This window comes from Zosterops lateralis (genome assembly GCF_965231275.1).
Source record: "Zosterops lateralis genome assembly, chromosome: 3".
Lineage (NCBI taxonomy): Eukaryota > Metazoa > Chordata > Aves > Passeriformes > Zosteropidae > Zosterops > Zosterops lateralis.
The window spans coordinates 93,838,326-93,859,209 of NC_139764.1; the positions used below are offsets into that span (position 1 = coordinate 93,838,326).

The 20,884-nt window shown below is 37.8% G+C and overlaps 1 protein-coding gene across 5 annotated transcripts in view; it reads right to left on the reverse strand.

The window, feature by feature from the left end:
* Positions 1-2,173: 2,173 nt before the first annotated feature.
* The window catches only part of FBXO25 (F-box protein 25), a 32,419-nt gene continuing 13,708 nt past the window's right edge, over positions 2,174-20,884 (reverse strand). The window contains exons 4-9 of one of the 5 annotated variants that reach the window (XM_083857608.1): positions 18,241-18,334; positions 17,333-17,517; positions 15,250-15,432; positions 13,344-13,487; positions 9,349-9,375; positions 2,174-6,851 (exon numbers count right to left, since the gene is read on the reverse strand). In XM_083857608.1, coding sequence (XP_083713734.1) covers positions 6,762-6,851; positions 9,349-9,375; positions 13,344-13,487; positions 15,250-15,432; positions 17,333-17,517; positions 18,241-18,334 — 723 coding nt within the window. In that variant the 3' untranslated portion in view covers positions 2,174-6,761. Of the gene's footprint in view, positions 6,852-9,348; positions 9,376-13,343; positions 13,488-14,603; positions 14,746-15,249; positions 15,433-17,332; positions 17,518-18,240; positions 18,335-20,884 lie in introns of those variants that run through there. The other 4 variants (XM_083857605.1, XM_083857606.1, XR_014589616.1 and 1 more) reach the window with 4 other exon arrangements.

The window sequence follows — 20,884 nt, forward strand, 5'->3', positions numbered from 1 at the left end:
AGAAAAGTGCACAGCTGTGTTTTCTGAGATTGGTTTGTCCACATCTGAAAATAATCATTTTATATTTTTCTTTCTAGTTGGTCCAGCCCCTTATACCGAGGAGACTAAACAGTTGAGTTTAAGTAATTTTTCAGAGAATTGGCTGGTTTAACTATTTGAGATTGCATAGTGAAATAGATTTGATACAGAAATATTTCTACAAATTGCCAATGTCTTTTGGCCTTTTTTATCTTGTACCTTTTTCCTTGAAACCCCCAAATGTTGGGGTGTTGACCATCTTGTTTGTCTAGGAGTCTTGGATTCTCTACAAGGTTACACTGCTAAATTCTTCTGGTATTTGAGGGATGGAGGAAACACTAGTGTGTGTGTTTGTGCCGGAGAAAGGAGGGGAGACTAATGTATCCTGACACCAAGTACTGTACTTGGCATATTATTTTTTTTTCTGCTAAAGTTTTATAATATGCAAGATGATTAATATTAATTATTCTTTGATTTTATTTTTGTATGCGCAGTCTGTTAGCTTTTTAGGAGTGTCACTCATGCAAAGACATTCTGATTACATGAAGACCCACTCTTTGGTGTTTCTCTCATGACTGTCCCTTTTAGGCTGAAATGCCTTCAGTTTAGGTAGTGCCTGTAAAAAGTTTATTTTTTGGACATTTGGACAGAAACTTGGCAACCAACATTTGACTGGACAAAAAAAGGAAAACAAGTCAAGCATCACTTCCCATTAGGAAGTAAACCATTGTTTGATGGGATGAAGCACAAGATTCCCAGAAGTCATACTACAGATAGAGTAAATCTGCACATAGGGTTATTTTGAAAGTTAGACACTTCATGAAAAAGATACATGCTCTTTCTTTTTCATTTAATAAACTAACCCCAAAGTGCAGTGCCCATCTGCACAGCATGGCTGCCTCAGTGCTCCCTGCCCGAGGGCAGGGGTGACCTGCCCAAACCATTGTGGCCAGGGTGCAAGATCAGAGCTCTTGAGCTGTGCAGTGAGGATGCACTGGGCACAGGGGAGGGTTTGCAAGACTAGGGAAGGAGCTGATGTTCTGGCATTGAGGATGAAGCACACTATTAAGAGAAGTAAGAAGTCAAGAGCATCTGGGAATGTTCCTACAGCTGTTAGTACCAATATTTACTATTGGGCCAGAGTTTTGGTCTTAGAGAATCAGAACTAACACATCTAGTCCTTTTCCTTGGTGTTTTTTCAGGGTGTCCCTATTCAAGTCCAGGACTTTTGGCTTTTGATGAGCAACTGAAAAGGACATCCCCTGTGCACAGGTACAAACAGTATGTTCTGTTTTTCTGTAGTGTTGGTGCTCTTCAACTTGCAGCACTTATCCAGATCTATTCCACACTACTCTGCCTAGAAATTGGACTTACTTGATGAAAAATGTAGGAGGTGAACACAGGATCAGCAGAAGACCTGGGCAACTTGCACCAAGAGCTTGAGTGGTGGTAGGATTAATCTGCTGAAGTGAGTGGGCTGAACTAGGCCATGGAGCAACACCCACGCTGGTTAATGGTGGTCTGGCTTCTGCCCAGTGGCTGCTTAAACATGGTCAGGCTTTGGTGTAAGAGCAGGGGAAGGGCACAGAGGGCACAGGATCAGGCCGTGCACGGTAGAGCTGTGTAAGGAAAAATAGCAGAGATGTAGCCTGGGACATGTGACTGCAGGAGCTGCTGCATTATGGTCAAGCAGATCTGGTTCTAGTGAAAATGCTGCCAAAGTATTGCTTTTATAAATTCACCAAGTTCTAAAGGGATACCACTGAGTTCAGAAGGGGAGTGCAGGCAGGTTTTCAGCTTTAAATAGGGCTAAAAATAATGACTGTGCCTGAGAGAATAATGGGAACCAGAACACTGGGAAGAGGTGCTCTCAGCATGCAGAACCTTGTGCTATATCTGAGCATTATGTGGGAATGATAACTGACTTTAGCAAAAAAAATACTCTCCTATTATTGTTTTGCTATAAATACTACAGAAAAATAGTATTCAAGTGGGAAGAGCATATAAAAATCAAGTAAGTAAATTTTAGAATTAAGTGGTGGCCATTGGTGTAGGCCTTGAAAATTGTTAGAAAAACTTTCAGCTGAAGGCACAATGACCATAAAGTGCAACAAATATAAAGCTGAACATGTTTTATTCATATTTGTAGGATGTACACATTAACCTTCAGGAAACAAGCATTACCAGCATGTCTGACATGTAGAGGGACAGGTCTGTGTGGCACAGAGGATGGCTCATGGGAATTGAAAGAACCTTGCAGATGAAAGTATAAAAACACTGCAAGTAAATAGCATAATTAGCTAATGTTTCAATATTCTCAACTCTAATTTAACAACTGTCTCTAAACATTTTATATTAATTTATTTAATGCAGCTTTTTGCTAATTGAATTTTAGTTGGATATTAAGGGTCTAGCCTTCCTCTAAGTTCTTTGCAAATGATGGAGCTGTAAATATGCTAATTTGTGCATCATGAAATCTAAAATGTTGGGCTACTGTTCCCCATCCCACCCTCTCCTTCCTGCTAGCCCTCATTGCTTCTGCCTTCTAGACTGTGAAAAGGCCACTGGTCTTTCAATGCTAGTCTTAGTGTAGAATTCCTGGTTTGAGCTCGGTGTTTTCTTGAAGTTCAGCTTCTTCTTTCTTCATGCATTTCTCAGGGATGGGGAACACGGGGGAAGAAAGAGCAAGGTCCTACTCCTCTCTTTTTTTGCAGATAAGAGCCTTAGTCCTGACATCCAAGGAGAAAGGCTCACACAATGCTCTTGGAGAAGGTCCATGGCAGAGTGTCTTTTCCCAGAAATAGATAAACAAAACAGGTGGGAGAGAATGTAATAAAAAAGGCCACGAGTCTTTCAGAAACAGGTTTGGGAGGCAGTCACTGGGGAGTGAGAAGGGAGACCTTATTTTTCAAAGTTGTAATTTCAAGCTCCTTGTGGACTATGGCAGAGAAGGTCTTGATTGCCTTTGAACTGCTGTTCTCAGGACTAGAATTCACTAAGAGCCAAATCACCCAGGATCAGGAAGTAACCATGGGGCAGCCACAGTTAAAACATGATTTCCTACCATTGCCACTGCAAAATCTGTCTATAAGGAGATCCAAGTTTGGGGACAAAAGCTGAGGAGCAAAAGAAATCTCTGCTGTAGAGATTTAGAACATATTTCAAGGCGCCCTTTCTGCTGAAGGGGAGAGTGCCTGCCTTTCCTTCTGGGACAGCAGCACACAAGGCCAAAGAGCAGAGGTTTCATGTTAAGGCATAACCCCTCTCATGGTTACAGTGCTTTAGGTTACATGAAAAAGCGCTGGAGTAAAGGAAAATGAGATGAATTCAGGCTGTCAAAATATGTTCTGGGCGTCAGTTGAGGTATTAACAAGATTCTTATCCTAAAGATTAAATCCTTTCCCTACTCTTTATGTGATTTAAATAAAAAAACTCAACAGACCAACACAAAAACCCAAACACCACCAGCCCTATTACCAAAATCGCTGCCTTAGCTTTTTTTGCTTAAGTAAAACATTGAAAGTTATCTTCTTATGCATGCAATGACTTCACATCAAATAGTCACTCTTAATCAGGCTCCTATTTGCCTAAACAATGTATTCACTAAATATTGAACAAATTTGTGGAACTGTTCCCAAAGGTCAGTTTTGCCAGTGCTAAAAGCTTATAACAGTGCTCATGACAATGTGATTCTGCACTCAGAGTTTTAGATTTTTTAAAAAAGAGTCCTGAACTGAAATGCTTCTCAGCACATTTGTGCACATCTCTTCTGGATATTTTTTTCTTTTTTTAATCCAGAAGAAATGTTTAAAAAGCCACTATATGGGCTTTGGGACCTAGGAGTCCAAGTTGAACATGAGCCAAGCAATGTGTCCTTGATACAAAAAAGGTTAGTGGGCAACATGGACCTACTGCAGGGAGTCAGGTGGAGGGTCATAAAGATGATAAAGGTGTAAATAAGAGGACATGACTGAAGTATCTGTCCTGTGAGGAAAAAAACCAACAAAACTGGAACTGTTCAAGCTGGAGAAGGTAAGGCTCAGGGGATCTCATCATCTAGCAATACATGAAGGGAGGGTGGAAGGAGAAGGGAGTCAGGCTCCTGTCAGTGAGCACTGAAAGGACCAGAGGCAAGAGGCACAAACTGGAACAGAGGAGGTGGCATCTGAACATCAGGAAATGCTGCTACTGTGAGGATAACCAAACACTGGCAGAGGTCACCCAGAGAGGCTGTAGAGTCTCCTTCCTTGGAGATAATCAAAAGCCATTTGGACACACTTCTGAACAAAGTCCTAGACAACCAGCTCCAGCTAACTCTGCTTCAGCTGGGTCCCTTCCACCCTCAACCAACCTGTGAGGGTAGAATGAAGACTCTAAAATAGAAGGCAGAGTACTGCTTCTTGTAATCTTAGCTCCTGCCAGCTCAGCCCAATGGGACAGCCTAGTAATCCTAAATAAATATCCACACACAGGAACATACTGCAGAACTTAACCTTGAGCCTGTCAAAGGCTTTTTGCTACTGAAGAAAGAGCAAGATAACAAGTAGTGAAAGGGAAAGAGAGTAAGCCTGACTGCTGTCACCTGACACTTCTAAGAGAACAGCAAATTAGTTATTACAGATTCTGGTTTTTTCCAAACCTGTCTTAAAATGGCTTATAAGACAAAGTCGTATCTCTCCCTCTTAGATTCAGTGGCTAGAAGAGAGGTTTCCTCTCAGCTCTCTTTCCCCGGCTGTCACCTTATTTGTCTTTTCATCACTGGGCAGCTCTCAGGTCACAGTGTAAGAGCTTTGCCCTCTGCAGGAGAGATGGTTCTGCATAGTCCCTCAGCAGAGGTCTTCAGCACGAGGGGGAAGAGCTCACAGCAGCATTAAACCAAATGCTGGCTTTAAAACCTTTCTTTCAAGCTCTCAGAGAAAGCATCCATGTATTTACAGGAAGTTTTATGCAGGGTAGCAAAGCTGTAACCATGGTAAAGCAGTGATTAGTGGATGTCAGCCATCACCAGCCACTCTCAGGGTTACTGAGGTCACAGAGATAGGAAAGCATCTGAGCTGTTACAGGAATTAAATAAATGGGGTACAAATTGTTGTTAAAGAAGGGCTGCTGGGTCCTTAACAAATCCAGTGGCTACAGCACTGCTTGGTTGGGAAAGCAAGGCTTGTAGCAGTGCTCTGAATGAACAGGAATAAGAAGGGAGGTCCTTGGATCCACACCCCTGACCATTACTATAGCCACAGCCAATTGAAAGAAATTGAAAATTTCTGAATTGAAAGAAAGGAAAAAAAAATCCACAAAATCCGGTATTGAAAAATTAACGAAAATCAGCAATTCAATTCAATCACCAAGATTTAAGTTAACATAAAACTATTTCTTAAGGACATAAATAAATATTCTCCTCTTCTTGTGCAGCCTACTAACAGCTCAGCTCTGCTACTACCAAAAGGGCTAATACAACAAACTACTGTTAAAGCAATAGCAGTAAGACTGCTTGTATGCGTCTCATTCCATTACAAATTACTACAGACCATAGGTTACAGAAAGATATTACAAAACTCAAATTGATTCATCTCTATGCACAGAGGCTTCTAGGAATAACAGATAAAAACCATTATTTATTACACTGTACAAAACTGGATTCAGAACAAGCAAGTGCAGAATATGGTACATGATTTATTCTCTCTGTACATTACATATTGTTAAATTTAATTGAAAAATCCAAAACTTCCATAATTTTTCCTTTACCTGCTTAAGCCAAGAAATTTATATTGTTCTACAGGATAGAACAAAGTAGCTTTCTGGAGAATTTATCATCTGATTAACTTGGCAGAAGGTGCTCCAGCTCAGAGTAATTTTCAGTGTTTCCCATAGCTTGTCAGGTTAGAACCTCAGTTGGTAGCACAGTGTTCTGCCACTGTACCAGTCTAGAAACAAGCAACTCCATCCTCATTAAATGTCAATAATGTCTTCTTCTTAGAAGATGAATTAATGCAGTTACACTTGTAGACATTCCAAACAGTATAAATGAAGGCTGTAGCTACCATCAGAAAGATTTCCAGTAGCCCCAGATTGGTCTCATGAGTTCTGCAAGATGTGCTAAGATAGGGTTAAATGTTTAATAAAGTCCTTAGGAAAAATAAATATTTTTGCATAATGTATGTGCAGAAAACTGGTTGATTTCCTTCATTCATATAGGTTCAACAGCAGATACCACCACAGTTTTATTTTACTCACTAGCTCATAATAATTAATACCACCTTCATAATGATGTAGTAAAGAAGAATACTGGCCTATTCTTTATAATAGTGCAAATTATATGGAAGTGTTTTGAAAACCATGGCGTATAGAAAGAAGGATTAACAAAAAATCCCTCCTTGGTCCCTGCAAGAGTATTTAATTCTTCCATGAAATTTTCAAAACTCCCCTACATAATTTTAACCAACTATTAAGGCGTCAAAAGCATGGATTTAAAGTTGAGATTAAAGTGGTCTTTCTTGGACTTGAAAAAAAAGTCCACTGGAGATTTCCTGACAACGAAATTTTCTTAATGTTTCTCCTTTCCTCCTGTCTACTCTGCACAAAAGCAATATGCCAAATGAACCTCTCTGATAATCTCCCCCATATATTGTTTTAAACTATAATAAAACATTACACTTAAATATATTGCACAAAAAAGCGTAACATATCCTGCCTGACTCTTCACAAAAATGGCCACAAACACAGGAGAACAGCTACTGAACATCTCAAAATTTGAAGAGATCAATGAAATGCTGAGGGGATACTGGCATGAGACAGGTGTTTGGATCACTGGCTGTGCAGGGATGTCCTGTATCCTGAAAAATGAAGGATAAAAGAAAGAAAAATAAGTAAGTTCTCTTTCCATATTCAGTCTCCCTCACCCCCATCTTAGGGGGAAAACAAAACAAAACAAACCCAAGAACAATTCTCTCTTTCTACCAAAACCAGAACCTGAGTTGGAGTCCTTGAAAAAGTATCATCTTCCCTATCCATTATTTTTCAATAAGCATAACAAAAAGGCAAAAAGGCACCTTCTTTGTTGAACCTAAATTAACTGTTTAATCAAAATCTGAAGCCATCTATTGCTCTGGGGGAAAATGAGTAGCTTGCTTTGAAAATGACAGGCAGCAGATACTTCCTCAAAAAACTGAACAATGTGTATGAATTCCCAGTCTTAAAAGCTTTTCCACCTTGCTGCATTTTCCCCCAATCTTCCTTTTGTCTTTCACTCGTACCTTTTCCCCAAGTGAAATGAAAGCACTGCCTTAAAACAGAAGTTGGCACCACAGCAAGGTAGGGATAGAGAAGTTAGACAGGGTGGAAAGGCTTTGTCATTACAAATTTTCTAAGCATGAAGTGCTTTCTTTCCTCTTACAGAAATCTGACCTCAGCAGAACTGTCTGATTATTTAAGATTCGAATTCGTCTTTGAGCAAAAAATTCTGTTTTGTATCTTATTTAAACCCCTTAAATGAGGGGAATGCAGAGGTGTAATGATAAGTTCCCAGACAGTTCAATGGAGAAGTTAAACAACTCGTCAGTGTTACTGTAAAGCTCAGAAGTGTCCTCACCAGGCTTTAAGGAGTTTCTGTCCCTTTGCCACCAATGTTGATGAATGTACCACGTGAGGCAAAAAAACTAGATAAATACATGACAAATAGATCACAGACTATTATAGTCTTTATTGCTTTTGTTTCCATAGGAAGTGAAATTACACACAATTCAGTTAATAGAAGGAATGAATCTCTAAGTGATTTTTTTTCTCACTGCCACATTCCCACCCAAAGTCTTTACAACACCAAAGTGCACCAGGTGAAACACATTCTAAATACTGCTCAGCTTTTCCAGTGAAAATTGTTACTCAATAGATTTATTATCTCAGTTTTTCCATTAAGCCTATGGGGGACTACAAGAATACACCAGGTGGTATCTCCTCCTTATCCTCCCACTCTTTTTAATAATTGCTTTAACATCACATGAAAAACAGTGGTTAGATTCATGACACAGAGGGAAAGACAAACACACATAAAAAAGAGACCCAGGTAGAACTGCCTGTTGGGGGAAATCTGCAGATGAGAAAGAACAGATGACCAAGACCAAAATCAGAAGTGTTAATTAAACTTAACCCCTTCATCTTGAGATGACATCTGCAAGGAAGAGCTGCACCACACCAGAGAACACTCTTAAAGGTAGTTGCTAATGGACTTTTATCTTCCCTACCCACTGTCATGTCATTACTTTCCTAGTTTACAGGAAAAAACACCATATAATTCTGGGAAACAAGGTAGGGCTTATCCTCTTTTCATACTTATTTGTACTCCTGAATATTTTAGACTGAGTTTGTTACATGCTGCTTTCTCTGCACATCATTATAAAACCACTTTTGAAAGTTCTACCCAGTTGGGAATTACAGGTGCAATAAAAATCTCAGAGATCAGTTATTGGTGGTTTTAGTTACTGAAAACAACATAAATTTTACAGTGAAAAAAGTGATGAGGACTGAAAAGAAGATTCTCAACTTTCCTGTAGTTATGAGTATTCCTTATTTCGAGAGAAATACATTTTCATTGGAATTACATTTAATGAAGTTTTAAAATCATTTGACTTCAATGTTTCAAAGCTAAAACTTAAAGTAAGAAGAGAATTCCCCAGGAGGAGTGTTTGCTGGCAAATGTAGTTGTTTTCCTCAAAATTTAGCATGGCTAGACATTAAGAAGCTCTGTAAAAGTATTTTCACCATTTCTTCATTCAGAAGACAACAATATAATTGCTTCCCTTGACTACCCCTAGTCACATGCAGCCTGTTTTGGGGAATTTCTTTTCAGAGAAATTCTCCATAAAAGTAAATACAACTACAGCATTCAAGTGCAATAAAATCAATTTTAGTACCTTTGTATGAAAGTTATCTGAAGTACATGTTACTCTTCAGATTTAAGTACTGAATTAAATACATCAGGGAATGCAGGAAAAAAGTTTATAATAACACTGAATGCAGAGAAACCTATTTCTTAGCAAAATCTGTCTGATCTCACTGACACCTATGTGCATTAGAAATTGAATTACGGCTCCTAGTTTAAATGGCATTAAGAGGGAAGATGGCAATAATAAAAGACAAAATGATGAAAAGCTGAGATGGGAAGTCATCACTACCTTTACCTAAAAGAGAATAAGAAACAAACTATTTCTGCTGCTAAACTGATGTGCAGAAACAAAAATCAAAACAAAGAGTATCAGACAATTAGAAAGGAACACATTATTCACTTTGACATTACAGAGCAGTCAGCAATGAAAACAGATGAGACACAGGAAATACCTGGAGTAACAAAGCAAGGTGGTAGTCCTTTGAGATCGTGAAGAAGGAAGCAGGAAGGAGAGCCATAAAGTAAAAGAAGCAGAGTTAAGGTTTATTTAGGCAAAGGTTCATAAGCCATTTAGAAAAAGTCTTTTATTCTGGTGGCAAATCACAAGCATCATTGTGAGAACCAAAATCAGCACAAGTCACAAGAAGACTAAAACCAAGTGTTATGCAAAGTGATTACACTGTTTTCATATAGCCCTGGAAACTGAGAGAAGAAAAGGTATTTCATCATGTCTGAGATAACTGAAAAGTGCTACTAAGTAAGCTTAGGAAAATAAAAGAACCTGCCACAATTGCAATGATGCCTAGTGGAAGAGAAGAAATAGTGTAAATGAAAGCACTCACAAAAGCGTCACACAATAATAAGTCATTACTTCTGCACTACTGAAAATATGTGGGTTTTTTCAGTTTCATCATGGAAAATCCTTTAGCAAGAAATCATTTTGAAAACAGACATTCAATATGAAAATTTTCTTATGACTCCCTCCTAACACAGAACAGTACAAAGTCACTGTACTTCCAACAAAGTACTCGGGAGACTCCTATGTGCTATATATGAATTTACTTTGGTTACAGATTTTAGACAAGCACAGGAATACAAATGCCTCTTCCTGAAAAACTAAAGACTTGCTAAAACCCCACTATGATTATTATAGCATACTGAAAAAGTGGGAAGTCATTTCCCTACTTCAGCAGTTCACTAGGTAATTCAATTCAGCGGCCATCAGTCCCTTATTTTGGCCTTCTTTGAAAAGAACACAGAACAGAGGGCTCCAAGGATTTCCTGTGTAGCCCTCTCATGTTGTCAGCAATTACATTGTATTATCAATTTTCATAATATATTGCTGAAAATTCTTTTCATCACTAGCTAAGTTTTTGGGTTATTTCAGACCCTTGTGCCTTTGGTTCTTAAAAGCACCTATCAGCACACTTACTCAAAACTGCAATTTATTTGTATCAAGGATATCCCTGAGTGTAAATAATTTCCCTAAATAGTCTCATGCTTATGCACCACTTCTCTCTCTCCAAAACCAATTTATGGAAAGCAGTCACATTGCTTGTTAGCTTCAAGACAGGTTAAGAGAAATTAACCATTATTAGTCTTCTTCATACCCTGATCACTTTAGCACTTTTTTCTCTGCAACTATTCCAGTATTTTGCTTTGTTCTTTAATGAAGGAGGAAAATAAAAATAGATGCTTTATGAAGAAGTGTCCAGCTCTGCCTGAAGTTCTTCTGAATGACTATGGAAAAAAAAAAGTTGCCAGACTTCTTAATTGTACCATTAAAAGAAGAAACAATTTTTTTACATATTATCTGATAGCTGAAGAATACAGTGCTTCCATTTGTTTCAAGATTCAAACGCTTGCTACTTTCCCTCTGTAAAGTAACTGTGATTTCTCTTAAAATTTGGATTTGGTGGTAGTGTTTTTGTTGGCTTTTTTCTTGGTTTATTTTCGATTTTTCTTGCTATACATTACAGATATAATTGTATGTCAAGCACTCATATACATATTTGATTAACAATCTTTCTAACCAAGCATGATACTGAAGGTTGAATAAACTGTCAAAGCCTGAAAAAACTTCTGATTAAGGAATATTTTCACCTAACACAGGATTTATCTAGAATTAATAAAGTACCTCCTGCCTCTTTGCCCCTTATCCCTGCTTTACTTTTCACCTTTCTTTAGCAAGCTTGGGAAAGGATACAGACACAAGAATCAGAAAAAAAGTACATTTTTTTCCCCCATATAACTGAGCGACCAGCATTACTTGACCCACACTGCACTATAAAAAGAGGGACAGTATTTCAGATGAACAATTAACTTGTCCCTGCCAGTAAGGGTGCCAATTATGCACAAATCAATTCATTTAACAATCTATTTCAGCCCCATCATCATTTATTTTAAGACAGAGACAAGGCTTAGATGCCAAGACTAGAGAAGTAGGCTCACAAAATCATCAGGCTGGGAGGCACTTCAGGAGGTCTCCAGCCCAGTCTCCTGCTCAAAGCAGGCTAATCTGTGAGATCAGACCAGGCTGCTCTGAGCTTCATTCAATCACCTCCTGATCACATCAAAAGATGGAAACTGCATCAGGTCTATGATCAAGCTGTTCCCTTGCTTGGCTGTCCTCATGGCAGGCTCTCCTGTCCCCCTGAAGCAGTCTGCTCCAGCCACTCCTGACAGAGCAAGTCCTCCAGCCTCCCTCACCTGAACTTCATCGAGTTTATCAGTATCTTCCTCCTGCTGGGAGCCTCACTGGCTGCAGTATCCCAGATGGTCTAATGAGTGCTGTCTGAAAAGGGATCATGGCTTTCCTCAGCCTGCTGACTGTGCTCTTGTTAAAACAGCTGATCCCAAACACCTGCTCCAGGGTTTTTATGCAGAAGCATACAATCAATCTGTAAGTGCACTGTCACTTTAAGACCTGCCCAAATCTCTAGAATGAGGCAGTCAGCACTGGAATGGTGATCTAGGAGATACTGCTCATCAATCCAAAGTACCTTTAGAGCGTCCTGTGCTGTGTTTCAAAGAATTTAAAAGTCCAAAACAAGCCCTATTATTCCAGCAGTCGATTGGAACAGGTGTCTTGTCACCTTGGCTACTAGAATCTACTACCGCAATACTACTGCAACCTGCACAGGTTCATTGCCTTTTACTGTCACACCAAAGTTAAACATTTAATTCCTAACACATTTAAAGTAATTCCTAATTTCAATTATAAGAAGATCAAATGAGAGAAATTTAGTGTAGAGAAAGCATTAACTCCACACAGTGAAGGCAGACAATCCAGAGAAATCTGATACTACAAACACCCATCTAAATGCACCTGTGTACTTACCTTTGAAATCTCCCCTTTAGAGGCTTTACCCTACATATTGAGCTACATGCTAAAGACTTATTCCACTGTAAGATAAGTTTTTAGTCATTCTTGACACAGATCCTTCAGTAAATGCCCAGGCTTTTCACAGTAGAAGCCAATTCTGGCTACTTGCTTTCCTACGATTAATTTTGCAAAACATTACTACCTGGAAGGGCTCCCATGATATGACAAATAATCAACTTCAAGATAATATCATTAAGGAACATGCTATTTCTAGCAAGACTTAGCTTATCCTGCTAAATGGCCTAGATTTTTTTGAAGGAAAATTAAAAAGCCTCACACTGACATACAATTTCTCCTAAAAATCACAGAAAGATGACACAAGAACAACTAATTTATGTTAGAATATGAGTAATATGAGTATTTTCCAAGACTTCTCAAACATTTCTTGCTCTTTGCTGTCCACGTAACACTATCCATATCTGATCTTTCAACTGTGAAATTAAAGAAGTCTCAATAACTAGATGGTTCTGTTACAGTGCAACACAGTAAAAGCAGGATTATGTAATCACACACATTAAAGAAGATAATGCTTACTGAAATTAAAATCATCCCGTAACACAATGTATGCTTCATGGTAAACCTCAAAATCAAGGTAAAACACACTCTGGATGAACATCCTTTCAAGTTTCATATGGGACAGAAAAATATAAAAACACAGAGCTCTACACCAATGTGGTAGGAAAAAGTGTAGTAATTATTTCTCATTAGACATGCACTGATTACCATGGCATCATTAAAAAAAACAAACAAACAAACAAACTTCAGACTAGTCCCTCACAACTTCCTATAAGTAGACAGAGTAACTCTTTCCACATGGCACTTTGCATTGTAGTTCTAAGTATTGAGGTTATCAGATAACAGGAAATAAGAAGGAAAGAATAAGAACAACTTTAGAATTTGAGATTTTATATGGAAGTTTTATATATTATTTTAAAGTTAGATAGTTATCCAATCATCTTTCACATGAGAAAGCTCATAAGATGATCTTACTTAATTTTCCTTGCAGATGATCACCAGTAGCTGTTTGAACTTATTTCTTATTTTCTGTTTCAAAGCTCTTACCTTCCAAAACAGAATACTACAGTGTCGGCAGAAATGCAAGGTGTCCCCATACTGTTCCTTTATTGGGTAATATTTCTGAAGTGCAAAGTACATCAGCTTCCAGTCAATGTGACCTTTCTCTGATGGAATCAAATGCCTACAAAACTAGACATAAAATTAGTATCTTCCTTTAAAATTGTTGCAGTCAATTCAGGCAAAGGACAGGGGAAGGTGGGGGAAGGCAGTTAAACTGAAGTTTCATAACTAGAATTCTTTGAAGTCAGTATTATGACATCATACATCTCTGCAAAGCAGTGAGAGGATCTGGCCACTAAAAAGATGGAAGGCAAAGGCTAAAAATAGGAGAGGGCATATTTGCCAAGAAAAACTAGGCCATACACAGCTGATCTAATTCTACTGTCTCAAAATTATTCTAATTATAGTCAAGAAGTGTTTAACAAAACAATATTTAGAGCTGTAAGCAATTAATTTTATCCTTTAAAAAACACAAACCACTCAGGAATGAGATTTAAAAACATGATTGTGCATTACAGATAGCGGTCTTCTGTTAAAGCATTATAGATTTAAATAAAGCTCTTCCTTTAATTTTAAAAGCATTTACATGTTTTATATTCGGTTGTGATGTTTCTAGAAAGAGAGCAGTAATTACTGATTGATGTACTTCTTGAGGACCTAATCTGCATGTAAAAATTAGGTGCTGCACAACAGCTACTTCCCCCCCAGCTTGAAAGAGACAAGGTTTATTAAGTATGTATTATAAAAGCCTTCTGTTCCACTCAGTGTGGATTAATGCTAATACATTGAGGGCTTTCTTCATTCAGAAGACAATTCCTGAATGGGGGAAGAATAGCACTGCCTTTCTGATTCCAGCTATATTTCACTTTGTTTCATAACGGCTCCCATTTTTTCCAAAAGTGCTCTTCAAATATCAATTATGTTTTCGTGGTTGTTTCAATGGCTCAACAAACACACTGCAGAGGACAGAAAAAAACAACCTAACGTGATTCTGTGGCTTATTAAGCCAGTACACTTTTAAAGAGAAGAAGCAGAATTTGATATGAGAATATCATTAGATAATAACTTAGTAAGAAATGGAATGTGAACATTCAGGAATACACTGGAAACACTGTGTACAAGAGTCCTTTATGGGGCACAGGCACAGCTAATTTCTCAGAAACTCTTAAGGATCTTTTTCCCTGCATTATTCTAGTACAATAAATTCCTCTCTAACCAGTTTTGTCACTGTTCAATAGAGCTTACCTCATCTACCCTCAAAATCCACTCAACTGCTTTGTTATCCTTGTAACTTCACCTTGAATTCTTCTGGGTTGCTTCTGAAGATGGGTTTTCAGTTTGCTTTTGTCTGTCTAGTTTTTCCACAGTTAATTCTAAAACCTTTCATCTCACAAAAGAAAAAAATCTTATTTGGGTCAACGGTGCATGAGTTAATTGAACTTCAGTTCTGTCTTCCCCATTACAATAACAGGTAATCTGGTAGTCACCAAGCAACTCCAACCTGCCAGATTTAAGAATGGGCACTTTGGCTTCCTCCAGTACAGAATGTATTAGGTTTCAAAAGTTCTTCCTCCAGCTCTGATGAGGCACCTTCTACTTTCTTAGGTTTATTTTCACCTAGTCTGATTTTTCCCAGCATTCAATAATGTCAGAAAATGAAGGAAGTTCTTGCATTCACTTTTAAATGATGCAAGGAAACAGCCCTGTAGTTATCCTAAACTCACAGATGTGCTGAATGCAATATTTAGGAGGAATCAAGCCCCAAATACAGAGAATACTCACAATTACTGCACAATGATACATTTTTATCTCAAAAGGGTTAAGTTCATGCTCCATTACTAGTACATGATATCAAAAAGGCTACATTTATACAAGTAACAGAGTTTATTACCTGCTTTTCTGCAAAATGGTACTGGCAGAGTTTTTTCCACAACTGTCTGTCTTCACTAAGCATGTACAAAGTTGGGGTCACTTGACCTAGAGTAATAATGTCCCAGCCATCAGAGAACCTGTATAAGATGTTATTCAGCATATGGAGAGGGAGATCGCTGAGTGTAAGTCCATTGTTGACTTGCTGGAAATAAGAGTTGAAGACTTTTAGCTACAAAAACATGACAGTGTAAAGTACAAATAAGAGTCTTTACTTTAGAGGCATCTTAGGTCTTAGTTTTTTCAAATCATTGAATAAAATCTACGGCTAATGCTTGCCTACAGTTATTCTCTAACTTCTGTTGAAAATTTAAACGACTAATGGTACATAAGAAGCAAAAAACTGTAAGCTTTATAACTCATGGCTTTCCTACTGTTAAAACAAACATATCCTGAATTCATTATTTAAATTTCAAATATTTTTTGAAACACTTGTTCTCTCAAAATAATATTATGCAGCCTTGAAAACTATAATATAGTCAATTCCATCTCTAGTGTGCTAAAGCCTTAACTATAAGAATAGCACCTAACTTGTTGGATCACAACAGTTTCTCAATTTTTATTAACAAACAAAACACACATTGACTTGCCTTAAGACAACTTTAGTACAGAATAAAATATATAATACAGGACTGAAGACCAGAGACACAACATGAAAGTATTTTGGAAGTCAGAGGCAGAAAAGAATGGGATAATTTCTGAAGTCTAGAGAAAGTTCCCCCTCATTTATAAATGAGAACATCTGCAGAGCTGACAGCTGAGAGCACTGAGAAAGTTTTCATTAAGATTATACATCTCTGTGAAGTGTAGTGGGGCAAGCTACAGCACAGCTCCTACACGACTAAAGCTGGAGCCCACAGTGCCACATGGCAGAGGCCCAGCAGGCTGCAGACAGTGTCCCAGGAAGGGAGGGAGGGAGCACGGGCAGCTGCCCGGCCCGGGGAGCAGAGCTGCCCTGTCACAGGGTGGCAGCAGCAGAGCTGCCCAGCACTCGCGGGCTCGCACTTCAGTCTGTTTCCTTCGCAGCCAGTCACCTTGCTTAGAGACCAGACTTTCCATAGAATCATCTGGTACAAGCACTGCTAGGGTTGTCTCTGCTGAGGAATGAATGTGAGCACTACAGATGCAAAATTTCTCATGGGCTACTTCAGCCAGTGTAAAACAGCTCCAATGGAAGTGTCATGCTGGAAGGAAACAAGCGCAGCAGTAACTGCACTGTCTCAGAGCTGTCTGTGCTGTGGTTGCCTGGCACATGAAAACTGCTGAGACCAGGTTTCTCATTTCTCCTTTCTATTCCAAAAGGAGCTGGTTTATTCAGATAACCAGCTCACACAGAAAGGATAATTTCAAAATTTCACAGCTGAAAGTCGATAGATAAAACACTTGTATGGCTTTACAATGAGCATTATCTTATTGCATTTCTTCCAGGAGTAATCCAGTCAGATTAAAAAAAAAATAAAATTATCTGCTTATCATCAGAAGTTTCCACTATAAAACTCTGGAAGAGTGCATACCACATGCTTTGACAGTCACATGATGAGAATCCAGATGCTGAAGTCATTAACTTTTTTTTTAACAAAAGCAACTGTGCTAATGAATAAATCTGTAAAATTGCTACTTGAATATTCTCTCTCTTTCTTTCTGTTTTCTTGATACACCTCCAGAATGTCTCTTAGATTTTTATTTCTTCAGTTGTAGAAAACTTATTTTGGAACTAAAAATTGGGGATTTTTCCCCATGTCTATCTGACAAACTAGAGATAATTTTGTTAAAAAACCTATTTGAGTGGGAAAACCAATTCTACCTATATATCTCTACTAAAAAGCAGCAGTACAGACACTGTAGCAGTTCTCATTAGTGAAAAGCTATTAAAGGACTGGAAAATTAAGTTGATGACGTGTTAATGTCACATTACTTCTTTATAAAACAAAACAAGTAAAACTGTTTAAAATGTATTTGAAAGTTGGTTCACTTACAAATCCTAATGCAATATTCAACATAATTCCCCTCCCCAAAATATTAATTGATATGATTTAATAAGATACCTTGTTCATCTGAAGATTTTTTAATTGTTGTTGCCACAGAAGGATAGTTTCTAATCGGCAAATCCAAATATTGATGTTGCCTACCAACACAGATTTTCCTACTCCCCTAATGAGTATACAGAGAGTAGAACTCAGATCCTGTAGAAGATCTTTGATCAGTCGTGGATTATATTGGTCTTCCATAACTGGAAAACGAAAAAACCAAATACAATTTTGGTTGACAGAGTTAACCAAGCTAACAACTCAAGCTAATCAACACTTTTTTTTAGATTAATTACTTACAACTTAATTGTTTGTGTACAACTAACTGCCCTAATTCCCACCATGACATTCATTGGTGCTGTTCCTTACGTGCAAGATCAATAATAAACAATTTCACAGGCAAATTTGATGCAAAAATTCATAGTATGCATTTAATAAACTTAATGCTAAACAGGTAGTTATAAATCCAATTTCTTCAGTTCAAAGCAGACAGTATAACATCTCCATTTAGTGTGGCTACCAGGAAAAAAAAAGTCAATATAATGTAATGGCTTTTTCTTAAAATAATCAAAACCTATTTTTTTGAGTCTCAGTACATCATGCAAACTTAAACCCAAACATTTCATTAACCTAAAAGCTCTTGCATTTGGTGAAGACTACAATTTAGCATTAACCAATAGTTTTTGAATAGAATCTAAATGCCAGTTAATTTCAGCAACCTATTTCAATAGACTTTATTCAATAACTAAGAGAAAATAACTTATTACAATTATGGGATGGGAAGTACAAAACCTGGCACTAATTAAGTATGCTACTGCTATGTCTTTTTTACAATGTAAAAATGGTAACAAAACAAACAAACCAGTTGATAGCTTAGTTCAAGCAATTAAATCTGAACAGTCAGATTACAAATCCTTAGGTCTTACCCTTCTGCACAATTTTGTCCAAAATGTTAAAGTAGTTCTTCTGTGCTGCACCACTCAGTGACGTTAACTGGGATTTTGCAATTAACTGCAAAAGCTGTGACAAAAAAAAAAAACCAAAAAACAATCACACAAAAAAAACCACACTCAGAAGAATGACAGAAGTAAAGCATGGTTTTAAATGCACACTTAATGCATGCACTCACCTACAACAGCCTACATTGGCATTTTGTGAAAATATAACTGGAGAGTTCAGAAGACAAAGTAAGACATGTCAAAAGCTTTAAGCATTCCCACAGGCATCCCATGAACAATTTCTGAAGGATGCATATTTTCAAAATACTGTACAAATACTTATCTCTGCTGCTTATCTCTGACAAAGCACATGACATACATGAGCTATAGTGAAGAAACAGAGAGAGTCTGCTTTGGGGGCTCATAAATACAAGTGTGAACTTGGATGTGGCTGGGTCATAAGTTCCTGACAGATTTGGTGGCCAGGAACATCACTCTGAACTGATACCAGCTACCAGAATTACAGCTTCTGAGTCAAAGTATCATACTGGTCAAACTGAAGTGTGATGGATTTAGTGCACTACTTTCTACTCATGGAGAGGAAATACCCTATTTTGCCTAAACTAGGGAAAAAACAATTTCTGTATTAGACCTACGTTCAGGTGCCTGGTAGAATAAAACACAGCGATCTAATAATGAGCAGTGTATGAACCACATCAGTAACCTTCCCTTAACTGTTATAGTAAGAACCTCCTGGCTGTCCACACCTCTGTCTCTGAAACTACTGTGAGCAAAAAAGTGACAAGAACAGTGGAAATGGTTTAGGGCAAAACAATCAAACCAGCTTAAGGTCTTGCCACACATGAATGCCAAGCTATAGTTACTAGAGGCAGCCCTTGTTTCATTCTGGCACATTTGTTTTTACATTTCAGATTGTTTTGTTGCTGATAAGAACCATTAGCTCTTCAACAAAAAATGGTCTCCTATGAGAGATTTTGGTGTTGTGACACCATTGCAATGTTTAGAGGTGTGGCACTGAGCTTTGCAATTGCACTTTATGAGTTCAGACAAGTGTCCTCAACACACTGGAAAGGGAAAGCCTGGAGCAGAAAACAGCATCCCTACAGAGCGCTCTGGTGTAGGGTAGCGCCAAATGTTGGCACAGATGATGAAAAAGACTAAGCTTGCCAAAAATTATATTGTATCTTCATTTATAAAACACCAATTTGACACTTCACTCAAGATTAGTTTTCCTTGGGAGGAAGAAAGAATACACCTGTTCTGTCCCTGATTTAATAATGTTACTTCTGGCTTCTTTGCACAATCTCTGACAAAACATTATGTACTATGAAAGGAAGAAATAACTGTCCTGATGTATTTAAATACAAGTAATCTAGTCTCAAAAACTGTATAAATAGATATCAGGATCTCTTTGTTGGCTTCTTCGAAGCCTATTAGCTTGATTAATAATTTGGAACACACCTAGAGGTCTCTGGCAGTCTGCCAGTTCAAGCAAGTAGCTAAATTTCTCTTGATTAATTTAATAAAAAAATCAGTTATGTCGCTCAGTTGAAAGATCAAATAAAATAAACAAATTCCACCTGACTGATCTTAATGAAGATTCCAATTTCGGTGAAAGTTATATGCAAGGATTAAGACAATTCTAGCAAAAGCAAGGCAGCAGGGAGTACAAGGATCTCACACACTGATACAGGCAGAGCCATGGCTTATGTTATCTACTAGAGATTGGAACGTTCAATGGATCATCCGTTAACACAAAAACACTTGGACAAAACCCATCCACATCAAAACTCATTCAATCAGAATTTAACAGCTACAAAGTTACCAATATACTACAGCACCAACAAATACTAAAAACTAAGTGATCCTACCTTCTGCCCCTCACTGCCCATCCTAAAAGAGTCCTGGACAGACATCAATATTAACTTTTAATAATGAATAGCATATTTTTAGTTAGTTGGAGAATCATCTTGATGGTCTGGGATCAAGGAAGAGCTAGAATAGGGTTTGGTCTTTAAAAATAGTATTCTTGATTTCTCCCTTGCTATCAACAAACAGGCACCACGACAGGGGAACTGATGCAAAGACATGATTAAAGTCTTGTATTTGTAAAACAATTCTAAATTTTAATTCCAAATAAATTCTAAAACGTTTAAAGTATTTTGGAAGTCTATCTACTATATTAAATTCACCAGATTTCTTAGAGTCTGCTATTAGCAGAATAATTGCTTGGATTGTAAAGCCAAATTTCTGAATTTTAAAGTACTGCTCCTTCCTCAATGATCTTAAGCCTGACTGACTAAACCAGCATTTTATATTTCTTGGTGAACAGAAGAAAAACTCATCAATGTGCTTATGCTGGACTTTGCACTTTGACTTGATCAACTGTTTTGAGCAACCCACTTAAGGCACTGCAGCATCTAAAACAAACATGAAATTCTAGATCTGCATTCCTTTTACCTGCTTGCTGTTCAAGAGAGGAACCCAAGGTTGACACCATTTATGCCAAACCACCTTTTTAAAGTGCTTTGGTTTTCCTTCTTCCTACTGCTCAAGGGTGAAAAGTATTGGGAAGGATCAAGGCTCTTGATTCTGCTCCCAAAACAGCATT